At 46.8% G+C, this 18,107-nt stretch overlaps 1 protein-coding gene across 2 annotated transcripts in view; it reads left to right on the plus strand.

Moving 5' to 3' along the window:
* DELE1 (DAP3 binding cell death enhancer 1) overlaps positions 1-18,107 on the plus strand; it is a 22,312-nt gene continuing 4,205 nt past the window's right edge. The window contains exons 1-11 of one of the 2 annotated variants that reach the window (XM_030504105.1): positions 1-309; positions 432-543; positions 698-818; positions 1,193-1,336; positions 7,980-8,035; positions 9,594-9,687; positions 10,407-10,549; positions 11,304-11,462; positions 12,351-12,443; positions 15,802-15,958; positions 16,307-16,571. In XM_030504105.1, the coding sequence (XP_030359965.1) occupies positions 203-309; positions 432-543; positions 698-818; positions 1,193-1,336; positions 7,980-8,035; positions 9,594-9,687; positions 10,407-10,549; positions 11,304-11,462; positions 12,351-12,443; positions 15,802-15,958; positions 16,307-16,563 (1,443 nt within the window). In that variant the 5' untranslated portion in view covers positions 1-202 and the 3' untranslated portion in view covers positions 16,564-16,571. Of the gene's footprint in view, positions 310-431; positions 544-697; positions 819-1,192; positions 1,337-7,979; positions 8,036-9,593; positions 9,688-10,406; positions 10,550-11,303; positions 11,463-12,350; positions 12,444-15,801; positions 15,959-16,306; positions 16,727-18,107 lie in introns of those variants that run through there. The other variant, XM_030504106.1, reaches the window with a different exon arrangement.

Consider the following 18,107-nt stretch of genomic DNA (forward strand, 5'->3'; position numbering starts at 1 on the left):
GCCGGGCTGGGGCCGCCGAAGCCGCTCCTCGGCGCTTTGCCCGTGCGGCCCCGCTCGGCCCCGCTGCCCGGTGTTGCGCTGCCCGGTGTTGGGCCGTCGCTGCCCCGCCGGAACGAGCCGATACCCTCATTAGCTCCGTCCTCTCTATGGCCCAAGCCGCTGTCGCTCGGCAACGCGCCCTCTCTATGATCCCGCGGGCGGGATGTGGCGGCTGCTGCTGGGCCGCGGCCTGAGCCGCTCCTGGCCGCCCCCCGCCCGCCCCGCCTGCGCCGCGCCCCCGCCCGACGGCCCCGGCCCGGCCACCGAGCGGTGAGTGCGGCCGGGCCGGACCGCGGCCTTGCCCGCGGCGCGGGCTGCAGCGAGAGCGGGGCGACCCCTGCCCGCAGCGCAGCCGCGGCCTTCACCGTGTCGGTGTTTCCCCGTTGTTGTAGGGCGCCCGGCTGTGAGGATGGACGGCCTCGGGATGGCCGGGAGCGAGGAGGAGGGCGGCAGACCCTGCCCCGCCTGGTGCCCCGCTACTCCGTGCTGGAGGCAGTCACCTGGGTGAGGAGCGGCGGCCCCGGCCGGTGTCCCGGGCTGGGGTGTGAGAGGGGTGGGAGCAGCGGGCACTCCGAAACACAGACAGGCTGCCGAATGGAAACGGGGCAGAGGGAGGGAACGGGGATGTTGTCCTTGACTTGTGTCTGCTTTTCCTCAGGGAGCACTCGGTGCGCTGCTTCTGCAGCTGGTCAGACAGATCTCCTGGCTGAGGTCCCTGCCGGACGCCAGGGGAGGGCGCAGGGCTCTGCGGCTCTCTTCGCTGCCCTCGCAGCGGGCAGGTTAGCAGCTCTCGTGCGAGAAGGGGTTGTGGGAGGGCCCTGCTGCTGGGCAGGGTTTCTGCCTGGTGATACATTAGCTAAGGTTGGAAGAGAAGCTGATAACCAGCTTTCAAGCTCTCAGGGGGGAAGGAATGAGGGCTGGTGTCTGTCAGGGGAATCTCACTATTTCTTAACAATTTGATTCAATCCCAGTTTGATTGAACAATTTGATTCAATCCTGCATGCCCTTACTTTTATTTTCTCTTCTGAGCCTGCTCCATGAAGTTCCCTCCTGCTTGGCTTTGTCATCAAAGCAGAGAAGGATGCTAGGTAGATGATCCATAGTTCAGTGTTGTCTCCTAAAACAGACAATGCTTTTGTGTTCTGTCTTACAGTGGGGACTGAAGCCTCAACCAGCTGTTCCACTGAGCAGCTGGCGTCCTGCTTCCTGCAGAAAGCAAGTCCACAGGTTGTACCAGAGAATGCATCCTCAGGCATCCCCTCAGGGCAAGGAGAGAGCCAGCCCTGGGCAGAAGTAGGTATGTGCAGTGTGCTGCAGGGCAGGATGCTTGTGGCAGAAGGACTTCTGAGTTTTGAGATTTCCCAAGGCAAAGCTAGGAGCCAAAAGGTATATGGCCATTTATTGACACTTGAGGACATAGGTTAGAGTGGAAAGACAGAACTTCAGAGACATGAATCAGGAGTCCAGAGACAGGAGGAAAAAAAGGCAGGGAGGAGTGTGCTGTAACTGCAGGTGACATCAGCTTTACCAGTACTGCTCTGCCTGAGCGACCTGATTACAGCATCCAGCTGCCGTTCTTTTATTATGGACAGATGTCTGCAGCCAGAAGGATTCAGGAGAATACTGCACCATTGATCTGGGAGACCTTGCACGTGATGTGAAACTAGAGGAATTATTCTCTTCCTGGAAGATGAGGATGTATTTCTGAGCGCTTATGCTGTAGATAAGACAGTGGAAGGAGATATCAAAGACGTTCTTCTTAAAATGAGTTTTATAAAAATAGAAAGGTATTCTCAAAAAAAAAAAAAAAAAGAAGTCTTACCCAGGAAAGCAAGTCCTACATATTAAATTTAAAGTCCTATCAAGGAACCACAGATGAGGCCTACAACAGGGCTACTCACTAAGTGAAGAAACACTAATAATGGCTTCGGGAAAACTGTCAGAAGCAGTAAGCCTGCTGGAGCCAGTAGAAAGGGGGACAATATATGATCGTGGTGTAAATGAGGCACATAAAAGAGCCAGCCCACAGATGTTGGCTACATAATGTAAGATGCTGCAGAAGAGGTCAGAGGGGTTCCCCATTCTTGGCTTTCTTCCAGCACTTTGGCTTGCTTCTGTGGTGATTTAAGCTACTGCCCACCACTGCTTATCGAATCCATCGCCTGCCAGAGGTTACCATTCCCATCAGTTGGCAAATGGAGCATTTTGTTTCCATGTTTCCTAATTAGCTCCAGGAAAACAGCCAGGTTAATTTACCTAAACTGCCAATTAGACAGTTTAACCCATCTGCTTTTGCCTGGAGCATATTAAGAAGCACTCAAACACACTGTCTCACTGGCAGATTACTGGACATGGACTTCTGGGAGAAGTGGTGGGGAATAAGTGGAGACGGTGATGCCTTTGGTTGGCACAGCTGAACATTCAGGAGTGAATGTGTGTCTGTCTGACAAACAGTTTCCTACTGAGAGTCAATAGGAAGAGCTTTTAGGCAAACTGATAAATTGAACAGTGACAAGTCACTAAGGCCATGTGCTCTTTGTTCAGATGTTCTTCAGAAGCTGTGAAATCATTGAGCCTCTAATGATGATATGTAATCCAGTGTTTAAATCTGCTATATGGCCAGAAGAATGAACACTGACAAATTGGACACTGGCTTTTAAAAAGGGGGGGTTGTTTGAGGCACAGAACTGCAAAAAAGGTAATTCTAAGTTGATAGAAACTGTGTTGTAGAATAGAAATGTCAGATACCTGGATGAGCGTGCTATATCAAAGAATCAAAGGTCTTGGAAGGATTTAGGAAGCCATTTCTCAGGCCTTCTTGCTCCATTGCAGAGACTTAAGAGAGCTGTAAATCGATTATGAGTTCTTTGAAGAAGTCAAGAGGAATGTGGATCAAGATTAGCCAGCTTTTAGCTTTCCAAAAATCTTTCAGCCAGGACCTAAAATCAAGCTATCTGGAGAAATAAAGCTGATGTGAGGGAAGACGGGGTGGGGGGGCTACGCTTGGGCTAGTAACTACAAGAAATAGTTTTCACAATGGAGAACCGTAACTGGAACAGAACTGGTGAGACCTGTTCTGTTCAGCAGTCCACAGTGATTTGGAAAAAAGGTGGTGAATGAGGTGACAGAAGGAGCAAATGGTATAAAATTATTCAGGACAGTCAAATCTGAAAGGCAGAGCAAAAAATTGCACGAGAACTAAACCCAGGCTAATCCCAAGGTAGGTTAAATTAGGATACGCAGGGGAGTGTAGCTCTAAATACACATATAGAATGAGGAGTGTCAAGTTAATAATTATATTGCAGAGGGAACATTTAAAGACACCATGGATACATTTTTGATAAGGTTAAGTCAATGCTCAGCAGCAGTGAGGCCAATTAAATGTTAATTATGGTAAAGAAAGGAACTGAGGAAAGACAGTATTGTAGGTTTGTGTGAGTCTGTGATGCAGCCACATCTTGAATGCTTAAGGAAAAGACAGTGTCTTATAAACAGTAGCAACAATGGCATAGAAAATGATGACAAGGAGACAATGACATACAAATAGAGTCAGACTCTTCTTAAAAAAGAAGTGCCAGAGGGTGTGCTAGTGCTCTGTGAAACTAAAAGTGTTGAGGGAAGGTGAAATAGGGGCAATATTTTTCATATTACACATATTAATAGGTAACACGGAAACAGTCATCTGGCAAGTCTGAAAAGAGGCAAAAAACAGCACACGTTTGGCCGGTGCACACGTAAATTGTGGAACTCATTGCTCCAGGCCAGAAGTGTAAATGGGTTCCAAGAAATGATTAGGTAAAATTACAGATTCCTATTAGATTTAATTGGTCCAGCCAAAACCTCCTGCTCAGAAGATTGCAGAACAGCTGATTGCTGGAAAGTTCTGCCAGGAGGAGCATGACTTTATAATCCCTGTTCCTTACCCTTTCTGCCCAAGCATCTACAGCTGTCAGTTGTCAAGAGATACTATATGTCAGAAATAATTTGGTTTTGCTCAATACGTAAGTCCTCAGGTTACATTCTCACATTATTCTGTGCATCTATTTGGTGGGAATTTACTGAGGAAAGTCGGGGTGAAGAGATTCAGTAATGTTCACTGAAGATCCTGAAAAAATCCATGGTTGTGAAATGTGAGAAGTGTTGGGAATCTTCCCATGGAAAGTTTTAAAGGGAAGCTTTAAAGTGAAGTCCTTTCTCTCACAGTGTGTTTTGATTTCTGCAGAAAAAGCTGCCTAAGATTTAGGATTTCTTTTTCCTGGTGTTTAGCAACCGAAAGAGAATGAGGCTGGCTAAATCAGAATGCAGCAAGAAGCTGGGGTGAGCAGAAGGGAGGGAAGGACAGACACCTGGCAGATGATGCAGGGGAATCAGCTAGCAAAGTCTTGCCACTAGAGAACAGACCTCCAGAACTGGGAGTGGAGCAGGATGTACCTTTCACTTCTCCAGTTTGCTGTTGCCAGCAATGGCAAAAGGACCTTCTGGAGAGAATTCCGTGTCCTCACCCTTTCTTTCAGTGTTTCAGTTAATTTCCAGGCTTGCTTGTGCGGGTCTACATATACAGTGACAATCTGCTGTTGCTGTCAGCTACTTCATTACCTCAAGTGGCAAAGATCTTTGTGATGGATCCAAACATCCCATCATTGCAGATGAGCTGTTCCAGTTTTAACATAACACAATATGATAGAATCTATTACTTTTAGTGTGAAAAAAAGAGCAAACTTTAGGAAATTCATCTAAAAGTTGCTTTAAATAGCATCCTGGATATGACTATCAGCAAGTCCTTGTCTGTATGAGCATATCCTATTTTATCGATGCAATTCCTGCCTCTCTCAAAGCTTTTTTGCCAGAAGTTAAAGGCACGTAGTGAGCAAACAGGTGATTACAGCCAGTCTCGGTGTTACAGCAGCTGAATGCTGCCCTGGGGAGTTGTATTTTACCCCTGGCAGAACTGTAAAATTCATTATTTCAATTCTGAGATTACAGACATTGCACAAGTGTGTTTTCATTTCAAAGCACAATGAAAACCAATTGGAAACACTAAAATTTTCCGTGAGGCAGAAATCCTGGATTTTGGCCAGCTCTTGTTGTGAATTCCTTCTTGTGAAGTGTTCGGATGTTTTGGGATGAGCAATCTAGACTGGCTATGAGAAGATTATTAATTCCTCATTTGGAGCTAGCTTTGAGCAACATTTGATTAATACAGGATGAACAGTGGGGAAATACAAAATACTAGCTGCTGAATATGTGAGCGTTGGGCATCCAGTACACTGAAAGCTGCAAGATTGCATGGAAGAAAGGATGTGTAGTCATGTGAGATCCTAGCATGTGTTTGAAGAAGTAGAAAGAAAGTTGCACTGAAAATTCCAACTGTGGCATTCCCAGCCTTTGTGTGCTTTGAACATACAGCATTAAGAGTAATTTAATGTGGTCCTGGGGTTGCAATATAGCCATGAATTTGTGCAAGGACTAGTTCCTATGAAGTTATGTTGAAGCTTGAGCATCCCTGGCAGTGTTCAAGGCCAGGTTGGACACAGGGGCTTGGAGCAACCTGCTCTAGTGGAAGGTGTCCCTGCCCGTGGCAGGGGGCTGGAACTGGATGAGCTTTTAGGTCCCTTCCAACCCAAACGAGTCTGGCCTTAGAAGGTGATTCTGTAATCTAAGCTGGTTGTTGCACTCTGCTGAAGTGAGATGAGATTCTTTGCTGTTGGGGAGGGTGGTTTTATTTCTCTTTCCTTCTGAAGGAACCTAAGCATTGTGTTTAGATTGTGTGTCTGGTATTGAGGCAGCTGCTCTGAAATAAGCAAGTGTTAAAGATCACAATATCCATGACGAGGTTTGATTTGAGGCTTGCCCACCCTCAAAGGTGAGTTCTGAGAGAATTCACCAATCTACTCCTTCAGGAGGTGGGACTGGGTGCCAGGATCAGTTGGTCCCTGTGTTTTCTTTTAAATGACTTCATGCTCTTCAGGAGTGGTAACTCTTAATCTGGGGAGATTACTGGGATTAGAGTGAGGAGGAGGTTCCACTGGTAGAGGGACATGAGACAGTTCCACAGGCTGATAGAATTCAGAATTAATTTCTGTTTATTTTTCATGGGGTTTGTCCAAATTACAGCATGTGTTCTCAGTAACTGAGGAATCTCTGATTTAGGAGTAGGTGTCTGTGCCAAAAGTGAAGTTTCTTGAAAGCATGAATGTGCTAATGTTGTTGAAACAAATTCGTGGAATTTGCTATTGTACCTATGGCAAAAGAACACGAATTACATCATGAGGGAGATACCTGAACAAGAGATAATCTTCCAGTGAGAAAGAGCAGATAATTTTATGCCTGGTCTGAAAATAAATGTAAAGCATAACTAATAAATTCACAGATTATATTACTTTTGGTGGAATGCTGAATAGAAATCATGCTTGCCATAGCGACCTTGCTTGTTGGGTGAGTGGGGCTTGTTCAGATAACATACATTTTAATACAGCCAAAGAGGAATTGTTTATCTGGGAATAATGAGGCTGCAGCTGGAACATAGGTCACAGCTTCATGTGCATTGTAAGAGGGTACAGGCACTGCAAGAAGCAACCCTGCCTGTTGCACACTCATTTCTGCCAGCACAAGTGTTTGTGTAGCCACTTAGTGCCAGGAATCAAGGAGTCAGGCCCCTGAAAGGACTGATGGTGTTTTTCTACTCATATTAGCTCCCTGCTCTACAGCCACACAGTTTGAGAGGGAGACATGGGGAGGGCATAGCTGCTTGTGTTAGCAGCACTGGCTTGAAGTGATCCAGGCTTCAGCATCTGGTGTTAGGTACCTGGTGGGATCCAGCTGCTTATGGTGATTCAGGTTAAAAATAATTGGCCTCAGTCAGCCCTCGCCTGTTCGTCCTCTTTGTTGGAGGTCACCATCCTCTTAGAGAAGCTGGTGTAAATGCCTGTGTAATCACTTCCAGCCCAATTCTGTTAAGAGCAAGGTGGCTTAGCTCTTGCTGGAGATGTTTTTGTTAGATAATTCTGGCTCAAATGGGTCAGATAGTGGCTGCACACGTGGTTGTGCCACCATATCTGGGAGGGCAGCGATGAGCGAGTGGGGAACATTGGGGTGATAACCCAGGCCTGCATCCAATGCAGCCAGAATCTGATTATCTCCTTGCAGAAGCAGAACTGTACCTTGGAAGGAAATTACCTGGCAAAGGAGCTAGGGAGGCAAGCACCTACGGGTGTGATGCCCTGGGCAATGGGAATGGGAGCGCAGTTCTGGTAGATGCAGATTAAGCAGGTATGAACGTGAATAAGGAGGTGATTTTACCCTTCCTATGACACTGGGGAGAGGGTCCACACTTCAGTAACAATGTCAAAAATTAAGGAGTAGTGGCAGAAAGTCATAAAATTCATCAACTTGGGCAGAAAGGTACTTCAGTTGAAAGACATGAACAGGGCAGGGTCTGTTTAGAATCCCAGAAAGAATCAAGAGGGATTGATTAGTCATATCAGGGCTTTCAAAAGCAGGATGGGCTTTTTAGTAAAGAGGCAAAAAAAGCCTCGAAAAGCCAGTGCCTGGTAGCAGAAACCAGTTGTATTTTAATTTGAAATGAAGCACGGAGCTTTAAGCAGCGATTACAAGTTGCTGGAATAATCTTTGTGAGGAAGCAGGAGATTTTCTACCTTTTGGTGGCTTCAAATCAAGACGGGGGCCTTCCTGGAGGAGGTGTATTAGCCAGCTGCAGAGTACAGGACTTTAATCATGTGGCACGTGGTTGCTTTGGTACAAAGGTCAAATAGGTTGGTGCTGCTTCTGTTCTTAGTGCCCCTGACTGAGTGGGCGATCAGTCCTCCAGGAAAGAGCTATGGAACAGAGAGGATGGGAAGAGGAGGAAGAGGCAAAGATACAGCATTGCTTAACCCTGCTTTTTTTGTTCTTTTTGTTTGTTTGTCTGTGTTTTAATGTAGGAGAGTTCCACATCCCTGAGAGCTCCAGTTTGGGGCCAGTTCTCCACAGTGCAAAGGTATACTGTCACTTTTCACCCCCTCTGTCTGTACCTGAGGCCCCTTCCCTCCAGGAAGCCATGTCAGTGTGATCCCCAGCACAGCCTGAGCAATCCAAAACACACTTGTGCAATTTTCTGCCTTGTGCAGCTGGAAGCCAGGAGAAAGGGGGATGTGATATGCTGCCTTCTGCTTTAGCCAGAGCAAAGTTCCAGGAACTACAAACTGGCATCCCCATCCTTTAAGTTGTCTGTGTAACAGGGCTGCTAGTAGAGAAAAGCTGAAAGAAAATGGAAAACCCCTTTCCAATAGCACCAGTCTGTTCTTGTGTATTTGCATTTTGATGCTGTCTTTCAGTAGGTGATTACATTTGTTTGCTATTTCAGTTTTTACCAGACAACCCATGACTGGAGAAGGTAGTGTCACTCCGCCTAAAGCTGCAAATCAGGACTGGCTGTTGTCTGTTATAGAGAGGAAAACACTTGGGGCTTGAAGAGGGTGCACCAGCTTGAGAGTCACAAGGCCATAAATTATGTTATTGTTCCTGCTGTGATTAAACCCACTAATTCCTTGCAATTCACAGTCTTGGGTACAGACAATCCTTATTTTACAAATCAGTCAGCTGAGCGATTGCTCAAGGACACAGTGAAGAGAGCAGGGAGCAAATTCGGTATTTAACAGAGTGGCTTCCTCGCTTAGATGTGGCAGTGACTCTGCTCCCACCCCAGGAAGGCATTTGCTTGATATGCTGAGGGGGTGAGCACCGAGCTGCCCATCCTGGGAGGTGCCTCTTCTGCAGGGAAGAGTCTGTAGCTCACTCGTAGGTCGTGGGGCAGGTCTTAAGAGAGGAGGGGAGTTGGTCCGTGTCTTGTCCTCTTGTGAGCAGCTCTGAGTGCTGGGGGAGCAGTAAAGCTGTTGGGTGACAAGGGGCATTTGTGCTGCATGACTTCCCGAGCGTGGAGGCACCTCAGCTCGTGTGCAGTGTGCACTGCTGCCGCTCGATGGCACTGCCTTTGTACGCAAGCTGGGAAGCTAAAGCCAGGCTGATCCTCCTCTCACCTCCCGGAGCTGTGCTGAAGTAGAAAATACTATTCGTTACTGAGAAAGAAAAGACATTGTCTCTGCTGCGCAGGGTTTCATTAGGCATGGACAGTGGTTGGTAAGCTGACAGTGTGGGCTCAGCTTGAATTGTTTAAAGCATATACGGATACATCAGTGCTTGTTTGTGCTGTTGACGTGATGTGGGAGAGTGAACAAGGGTTAACATTATTTTTGAAGGGGGGAGTTAGGAGTGGTATCAGATATTTGCTAAATTCTGACAGGTCTGATGATGTCCAAGAGGCTAAGCCAAGCTCCCTGGCCGGAGCAGAGGTAAGCAGTGTCCATACAGCTTCCCTAACTAGATGGCTGTGTAGGACAGGGAGGGGTTTTTTGTGGACACATGACAGCAGATTACATCACCCTCTTGATAACTATAGTACAGCACCAACGTGTCTGACTGCTTGTTTCTAAGAAAGAATCTCCTACAGGGTTTGTATGGTTTTGCTGTCTTAACAGCTTGCTGCTTTAACTCCTCAGGGTGACCCAGCTCAGCGAGGGCATTTGGAGGAAGCTGCTTTCCAGTTGCAGCAGATTTTCCGGATTGACATTTCCATTGCGTTGAATATTCTCGGTAATGGGGACTTGGATTTGTTGTGTCCTTAAACCACACAGTTCTCTTTTTGGAGGACCTCCAGATTGTTGCAGGTCTTCTGTGAAGGCAGAGATGGCTTATACCCAAGCTGAAGCCTCCTTTCAGCAAAATCAACTGTGCTTTGAGAGATTTATTGCCCTTTGTTCCATCCTGCCACCTGATTTATGTCAGCATATTTAAATCCAGGCTTAGTTGAAGCCTGCACTGTTGTCCTAACATCTGTAGTTGGAAATTAAGCCATCTCTGTCTTTCTTGCAACACAAGATGTCACCTCCTTGTATCCTTTTTTATTGTCTGAGGTCTCAGTCTTCCTGGCAAGCTGAAAAAGCTGTTGCAGAATTGCAACTCTTAAGGAGAGATGAAGGAAGATGCAGTGACCTAAGAAAAAAGGCCCTGCCCTATGTACACATCACTAGCAGCAGCAGTAAAAAGTGAGCTGCTACTGTGCAAGCCATACGTTGTGTTAGCCCGTTATCCTCCTTTGCAGTGAGCTAGAAATATTCCTGAAAAGAAGTGTTGCCATTTTCCTTATGGAAACTTTGGTCCTGTGGTGTGAGGGTTGCTGAGCCAGCTGGACATGGCCAGGAGCGCTTGGCATGGGCAAAGGAAGACCCAGGAGCTGTGGGGGAGGTTGCTGCATGTGAGGCTTCATTCTGTCCATGTTCTTTTCCCCTGTTTTTACATGGTGTTCTTCTCAGGGATTGAAAGCATGAGAGCTGGCCATTCCAGGATAGCCTATACCTGCTTCAAACTGGCAGCAGATCGAGGCTACAGCAAAGCCCAGTTCAATGTGGGCCTGTGTTACGAGCATGGCAGAGGCACGGAAAAGGACTTGGAAAAGGTATCCATGGCTTGTAGGGTTGTGTATGTGTGGCACAGACCAGGAGAGTGGTCTTTGTTGGGTACACAGGCACTTTTCTGCTTCTGCATGGGTGTGACAGCCTCTGAAGTCCATTAGAAAATGCTGGAAATAATAGACTGCAGGTTTGCAGTGCTGGCTTCAGCATCACAGATCCCCTCAGAGATATGCTCCTGAAATCTTTCTCATAGCTGCTGAGGTCTTCTCATAGGTACACAGCCTATGTCACTAACACCCAGAAGAGTATCAAGGAAAAACCTGTCATGTTACTGTATTTAAAACACCACTCCACATCTGAGGGCTTTTTACATCTCGAGCCTTCATGTTTGGGTACCTTAACTACAGCCTGCCACCTAGTGCATGCTGGCTGTAGTCAGCATCTTCTGTAACTGGAAAGATCTGCAAAGGAGGCTTGTTTCAAGTAATTGTGCAGATCCCCCTTGGCACACAGTAAGCTTGAGTATTGTTGACCCAGTGCCAGCCCCTTCAACGCAGGCAGTTTTGACTAGAGAAGGCAGGGTGGTTAGAGGGCTCTCAGATAGTTGCAGTCCACTGTCTCACTTGAACAATCTCATGCTCCTCAGCAGGGAAGTGTGGGAGAGCTGCTGGGGTAAGCGTGTCCGCCTTATGATAGATCTAGACAGAGAGGTTAAGCTTGTCCTGGCCAGAGGGGAGTCATGTCATGTTTGAGGGCATGTATTACCTGAATCACACAAGTGTGTTTATCTTTTTCCAGGCAGCTTTATATTACTACCACGCAGCCAGCAGCCGTCACCCCATGGCACAGTACCGCTACGCGAGATACCTCTTACGCCACAGACCTGAAAATGAGTGGGACAGGCATCAGAAGGCAGTGACTTTCCTGGAGCAAGCAGCAATGGCTGGTGTTACAGAGGTTAGTGTCTACAGCATGGGAGTTCATAGGAGAGAGCCCTGTTTAAAGGATTTGAACAAGACATCCTAGAAAGCAGCATCTGTGGGAATACAAGCAAAATCCTTCCAATGCATTTATACTACTGGCAGTGTATGAGAGACAGCCCTACCTGCACATGGGGAGCAGCTAGGTACCCACTGTGACTGTGTTGGTTGTCTGTTTTGCTGTTGGGCTTTTTAATGGGGCTCTTAGATCAGACACCTAGACCAGACCACTGCCTTAGGAAGACTGACCTACAGTTGCAAATGTAGCTCTGTGTTTTACCTCCTCTCAATTCCAAGAGTACAGGTTGCTTGGGTGGAGGAACTTCCATGCGATGCTTGAAATAAGAACAGATCCTCATTTTGTATCTGTGACTTGTCAAGATGATTCATCTGCATGGATCTGTGTACCCTGCCCTCCTTTCCCACTCTTTAGGAGATGCATTTAGGCATGTGCCATCTTGTGTGGCGAATGCCAGTCGTTCTGGCAGTGACTGTACCTCATGTAGCACACTGTTCCAGGAAGTGCATCTGCTGTCTCTTACGGACAGCTCACGAGTAGGAGCTGTTCTCTGGCTCTGACTTCCACAGTACAGTTTGAAATCAGATTGTGGGTCTTAAGGTGTGAGTGTGGTGATGTTAACTGCACCTATAGTGCAGTTCTATAGATCCAATGTGATTTTTTGTGTTTACCATGTCAGACTTCCTAGGACAGCCCCCTTTTCTCTCACCAGGCTCTGCAGCAAGCAGGGTACTTGGCACACTCATTTTGCCACAGTAACCCAGCATTTGAGCAACTTGCAAAATCAGTAAAAGGAAATTAAAGGGGGAAATCCTGGCTGATTTGTACCGTGTGGCTTTGTTGCAGGCACAGGCTTACCTTGGAGTGTTCTACATGAGGGGGCTGCAACCTAAGGAAAAGAGAGGTCTGAAGTACCTGCTGCTGGCAGCGAGGAATGGTGTAAGTAATCCCTCTACAAGTTATGATTGTTCTCAGTTTCGGATCATTGCAGGTTACAGATGGCAGATTTCAGGGCTTCTTGGAAATGGGAGCGAGTGTCAGGATCTTACTGCACAGTCTGAAAAGACAGCGTGGAGCCTTGGTGCATCTTGGAGAAGAAAGAGGCCCTGGGGCGCAGACCCTACAAAACATGAATGTAGGAACAGCCCTGCTGGGCTGGAGTACATTACAGCACCAGTGCTTGTATTCATCCAGCATAATTTTACAAGTTTCCCATTATGGAGCATCTACACCCTCTTCAGTCACATTCTTGCACTACTGTATCATTTTGGGAACTTTGCTGTGTCTATCTCAAATGTGTTCTTCAAAATTGGCCCGTTATTTCTTGCCTTCTACAGAGAAGATGAAAAGACTATTGCTTTTTCTTTGCAGGAAGCTTTAACATACTTGAGTCTCTATTCAGCCTTCCCTCATTGCTGCAGTTTCTCTTCACGCCTCATGTTGTCGAGATCCCACATCATTTTCTTGCTTGCACTTTTCCCTAGTGGCTTGTTTTTTTGATGGGCAGTGCCACAGTCTTGGCATAATCCTGCTCCTGAACCCTCACCAGCACTTAAGGGAGCAGCAGAATGACATCCCACGTCTTGCAGCCAGGTTTCTGCATCCCATAGTTCTGTTTCTTTACAGCTCTGCAACATTGTTCGCTCATTTTCAGCTTGCACTGCATTGTAATAGCTAGTTTTTTCTGAAGAATTGGTCATTTTAACTTCAGTTCTCACAGCTTTTGTGCAATGGAAAATAATGAATAGCTGTTCCTTCTTCTGGCTAATACTTGTGATTCTGCCGCCCTTTAGTATGTTCTCTCCCAGTCATTTCTTCTGCAGGCTGCAGAGTGCTAGTTTAGTTTGTCTCGCCATGTAGTTAAGCTGTTCTATTGTGCTTGTCAGTCTGTCTATTTTTTCTTTGGTCTTCTTTGACAATTTTAAGATGCTTGGACTAAAGCTGGACTCAGAATGGAGGTATGCCAGGGATCTGGCATAATGAGATCCTCTGCTTTGTTCTCTATAAGCCTTCTGATGATTCCTAATATTTTTGGCCCTCTTGCCTGCCACTGAGCAGTGATTTGGTGGTTTCAGGGAACTGTCACAGTGACTCACAGATTTCTTTGTATAAGCACTACTTGGCATTTGTCAACAGTAAGTTTCCTCTGTGATTGTGTTGTCCACTCTTAAGTCTTGTGAGATCTTCTCTGGTTAATTCTTGACGCTAAGTTTGACGACTCTGAGTGACATTACATCACTTGCAAACTTTGCCACGTCAGTTTTCACCCACTTTTCAGAATGCAGACACTGTCAGATCACTGGTGGGACTAGACCTGACTAGCCACAGCAGCTCAGATATCATGGTACAGGATTTAATTCCAAGTCTGCTAAAGATCTCTCATAATCTGCATCATCGATGCCTGTCTTCCAGCCTGACCTCAAATGTGGATGCTGCTCAATCTAACAATAATTGTCATTTATGAAGGCCTTGTAAGCCCTTAACAACAGAAAATCTAGCAGGTAACTGCAGGGCCCAGGGGTGCCCCTCAGTAGGTCAGTGTTTCAGTCACTGCCATGATGGTTCTCAGAACCTGGTTGTCTTTCCCTGCCTCTGCTTCCCAATGGATGCTGGCTGCAGATGTACCACAGCCTCATCTTTGGTGACAGGCTTGTGCATCAGCCCCCTGGGACATAACCCCACACATTCTGCTGGGAGCATAGTCCGTGAGTACGTTCTTTTCCTGTTACCCTGAAGTAGGAATTTATGTTTAGTTGGATAAAAAAACACTGGATATGGGTGAAGCAAGGACAGCACCATTCAGCTAGAACTCCAGAAAGGGAAAACGAGCACATGAAGTCATGGGTTCAGTGTTTCTCTTTCAGGTTGTTGTTCTCAGAGCTGAGAACTCTGACAAGTGTTCCTCCAAACACAACAGCACTTCAGAGAGCTGCGTTCTACTTTGCTTACCACTTTTTATCCTCCCTTATTCTATGTGTGCAACCATAGAATATAAAAAACCATATTAAAAAGGGTTGTAGAACTGAGTCTGACCTTCAGATGTCAAAGGATATCACAGTCACTTATGCCATGCTAATTTGGGGATCTCTTCTCCTTGTGGTCTTGTCTTAGAGGTGTTCATCATCTGAGAGACGGCTACTGGAATGCTTCTTATTTCACCCTGTCTCTTGTCACATCTGAAGTGCCAATCCTTCAACGTGTTTATCTCATCTCTGAAGAAGTTTATTGCTGTCATAAGCTGAGACTTGCAACATTTTGCAGAGCACCCACTCACTGAGTTCTCCACTTGCCTCTACCAACTCCATCCCAGACAGCAACACTTGCAATATGTTCATTTCTCGTGGCTTTATTAAAACTTGTTACTTACTTCTTTTTTTTTTCCCTTCTTTATTTGCAAGGCCTGGCTTAGATCATGCTTCTGGCAGTCATACACTTCAAGTTATGTTGCTGGCTTTTTGCTGGAAAAGGTCTGTGTGACCACTAGCCCATGCTGCCTTTTCAATGTCTTCAGGACCATCATCTTGCTTTCTTGCTATCTGAGATCCTTTTCCACCCACTGGATCTCAAAGATAAAGTGCACAGCCAGCATGTAAACATATCACAGGTTTGGGTTTGGCTTCACTGACACATTTGCAGTGACATCCTCTACTTTCTAGTTCATTCTTAGCAGTTACATGTATCTTAAGTAGTTTTAGGTGCTTTTTCTCTAGCACTTATTCACTTGACTTCATTTCTGCTCCTGGAGATTTCTTCTGGAATATAATCAGGTGGGGCTGAGCAAGACTGTAATGCACTATTGTGCACTCAGGGCCTGCTGCTACCAAGGGGAATCTTTCAACCCTTGGCAGCAAGTACCTCTGTGGCATTTGTTATGTTTGCACAAGACTTCAGTGTGAACTGTAGTTGGGCAGTCCGCAGGGTGTGCTCAGAGTTTGGGTGTGATCAGGATGTGGGTGCAGTCAAGGTTGCCCATGTCCCCTTAGCTCTGACCCCTGAGACAATCGGGATGCTCTGCGGAGGCAGCTGTTCCTTTGTTCCCGTGACACAGACCTGGCTGTTGAAGGGAAATCAGTGAATCCCATTGGGAAGGAATAAAAAGGAGTGGAGTCAGAGAGAGCTGGTAAGAAATTCAGCTTCACTGTGGGCTTAGAGAAGGGACTAAATTACTGAAGATATGGTCTGAGGGATAGAGGAGTAAACTTTAAAGTAGGTGTTGAAGACTCTCTGTTCTCCTTTCATGTGCTGTCATCACTTCTCCATCGTGTGGGGCTGATTGCTGTGCTATCTCTGTGGCTAGGATGCCCAAAGCAGGTACCACGTGGGTGTTTGCTATGAGAAGGGCCTTGGAGTGCAGCAGAACCTGGCGGAAGCAATGAGACACTACCAACAGTCAGCTGCTGCGGGGAACAGGAACGCTCGGGAGAGACTGCGAGTGTTACAAGAGGAGGTGGAAGGTACCAGGGGCAGCAGGGGACGAGGGTGTGCGGGACTGCATGGGGAAGTGACCCCATAAAAGTGGGGCCCGTACTGCCAGAGGAAGGGGAGCAGAGGACCATGGCAAAAAAAGAGTCCTCTGCTGAAGGGAAGGGAGCAGTTTCAGTTCTTTCCTCTTCTTACCAGCTATTTCCAAGCTGAGCTGAAGTGGAGTGCGCTGGGACATCTAGTCTAGGTGATGCTTTGCCTAGAAGGGTTGGACCAGATGATCCTTGAGGTCCCTTGCAACCTGATATTCTATGATTCTATGGAGAAACCATTCCCATAGTATGATATGTCATTAGTATCTTGGTTTAATGTACTTTCAGATGTGCGAACAAAGCATCCATTCCCTTCTGGAATGAGAGCCTCTTCCTCTAGCCCCAGTTTCTGGGCTATTGAGCCTGTACCTGTAGGCCACCAGACCACCCAGCCAAGACAATCCACCCTAACCCTGCCCCACTCATGGAGCGCAGACGGACTCCACATGATGATGCTCAGTGGTGCAGGATGGAGCCATGCCCTCGGAAACAGGACAAGGCCACTGGAACTGCAGTGCTTGGAGCCCCACCACTGCTGTTACTAGTTTAGTCGGTAAGTGAAACAAGCAGGCAGAAGAGAAGGCAACCCTTCTTAGTCTGTGTGGAGCTGGAAGCAGGCCAGCAGTGAGTGGAAAGAGAAGGCTGTTGATGGAACAGGAGGCATTTTTAAATAACAGGGTTTTGAGAATAAACCTTGTGATATCCTTACTCCAAGGTGTTGTCTCTCTACCTTCCAATACAAGGACACTTTTTATGCTCCTACACTGCTGTATAGAGCTCCACCATCTCACAGTGATGTGGTCTAGGGCTGTCATTCCAGTAGCCTTGTGCATATTGCACATAGTCCCCCAGTGAGGTTTACAAGCCACCATATGGTGTTGCTGGCAGCTAACTTTGTGATGGGCCTGGCCTGCACCCTCTGAGGCAATTTGATCTCACTTCAAGGCTAGCTATTCCCATAGTCTGGGTTTCTCTCTATATTGCCATTGTGGCAGTTAAATCTCCTTTCAAACCCGTGCAAGCAACAGAGTGAATTATTAGGACACAGGTTTTTGTGGGATATGGCTTATGGATCTACCTGTACTGGTGAGAATACTGGCTTTCCTCAGCCATCCTGCACCATTTTCAGCGTCCTTTGGTCCCCAGTTCTTATTCCTTCAGCTCTGGCAGTGAGCTGCTCCCATGGTACACCCCTTTGAGTCACAACAAGCAAGGTTTGCTTCAGAATTTATATTGTGTGTGTTTGCTAAGCACGCCAGCTCATTTTCACTGAAGTGGATAAGGGATGCTCCCAGCGGGCAGCCACCACTGTCAGGCAGACAGTGGCAAGCAGCTGGTATGATAATTCCTTCCACTGGGGCAGTTGAATCCGGAAAAAGACACTTGTCCACACCAGTTTAAACTGGTTCAAGGGCATCTGTACAAACTGTCCAGCTTCCTGTAGCCACAGTGCTCTGGTGCTTTGTGTAGATCAGGCTCTGAAAAACAAAGGCAATGGCCCCGTCCTGAACTTGCTGCGGTCTCCATTCAGCAAAGGGAGGGGCCCAGCCAGAGCTCAGCACATCTGATTGTTCTTCTGGTCTGGTATCTCTTTCTGCTCAGACCGAACTTTCTTAGACCATTTCCTTTATCAAGCAGGATACAATTAGCAGGAAATTCCTCGGGTGGATTTCCTATTCTGTGATAATCCACAGCATGCTTACGCATTGGTCAGGACAGGGTAAGGGTTGTGAGGGGGTTGAAAATAGTTTGCAGAAGCAGGAAATTGAACCAAGAGAGGAATTTGTCTCCTTTTTAGTCTGCTTATTATAGTGTATTTTTATGTATAGATTGTCCTTTAACAGGCACATCAAAGTAAATTTCCAGAGGAAGATGTGAGGTTGTGCGATGTGTTTGTCCTCTGTATGTGTTCCCAAGATGCAGAGGAATCCCGCAGGGCTCCAGCTCCTCACAGTCACAGATATGCCTCCCTTGTGGTTTGCACAGCTGCATCTCAGTTAGAATTCGGCTCACTCATTGTTTTGGTGCAAGAGTCTGTTTTGTTTGTGAGACAGAACAGTAAGATACTTCTGTTAGCAGCGCAGCAGTA

Source organism: Strigops habroptila, chromosome 12, assembly GCF_004027225.2.
Source record: "Strigops habroptila isolate Jane chromosome 12, bStrHab1.2.pri, whole genome shotgun sequence".
In the NCBI taxonomy this organism is placed as follows: domain Eukaryota; kingdom Metazoa; phylum Chordata; class Aves; order Psittaciformes; family Psittacidae; genus Strigops; species Strigops habroptila.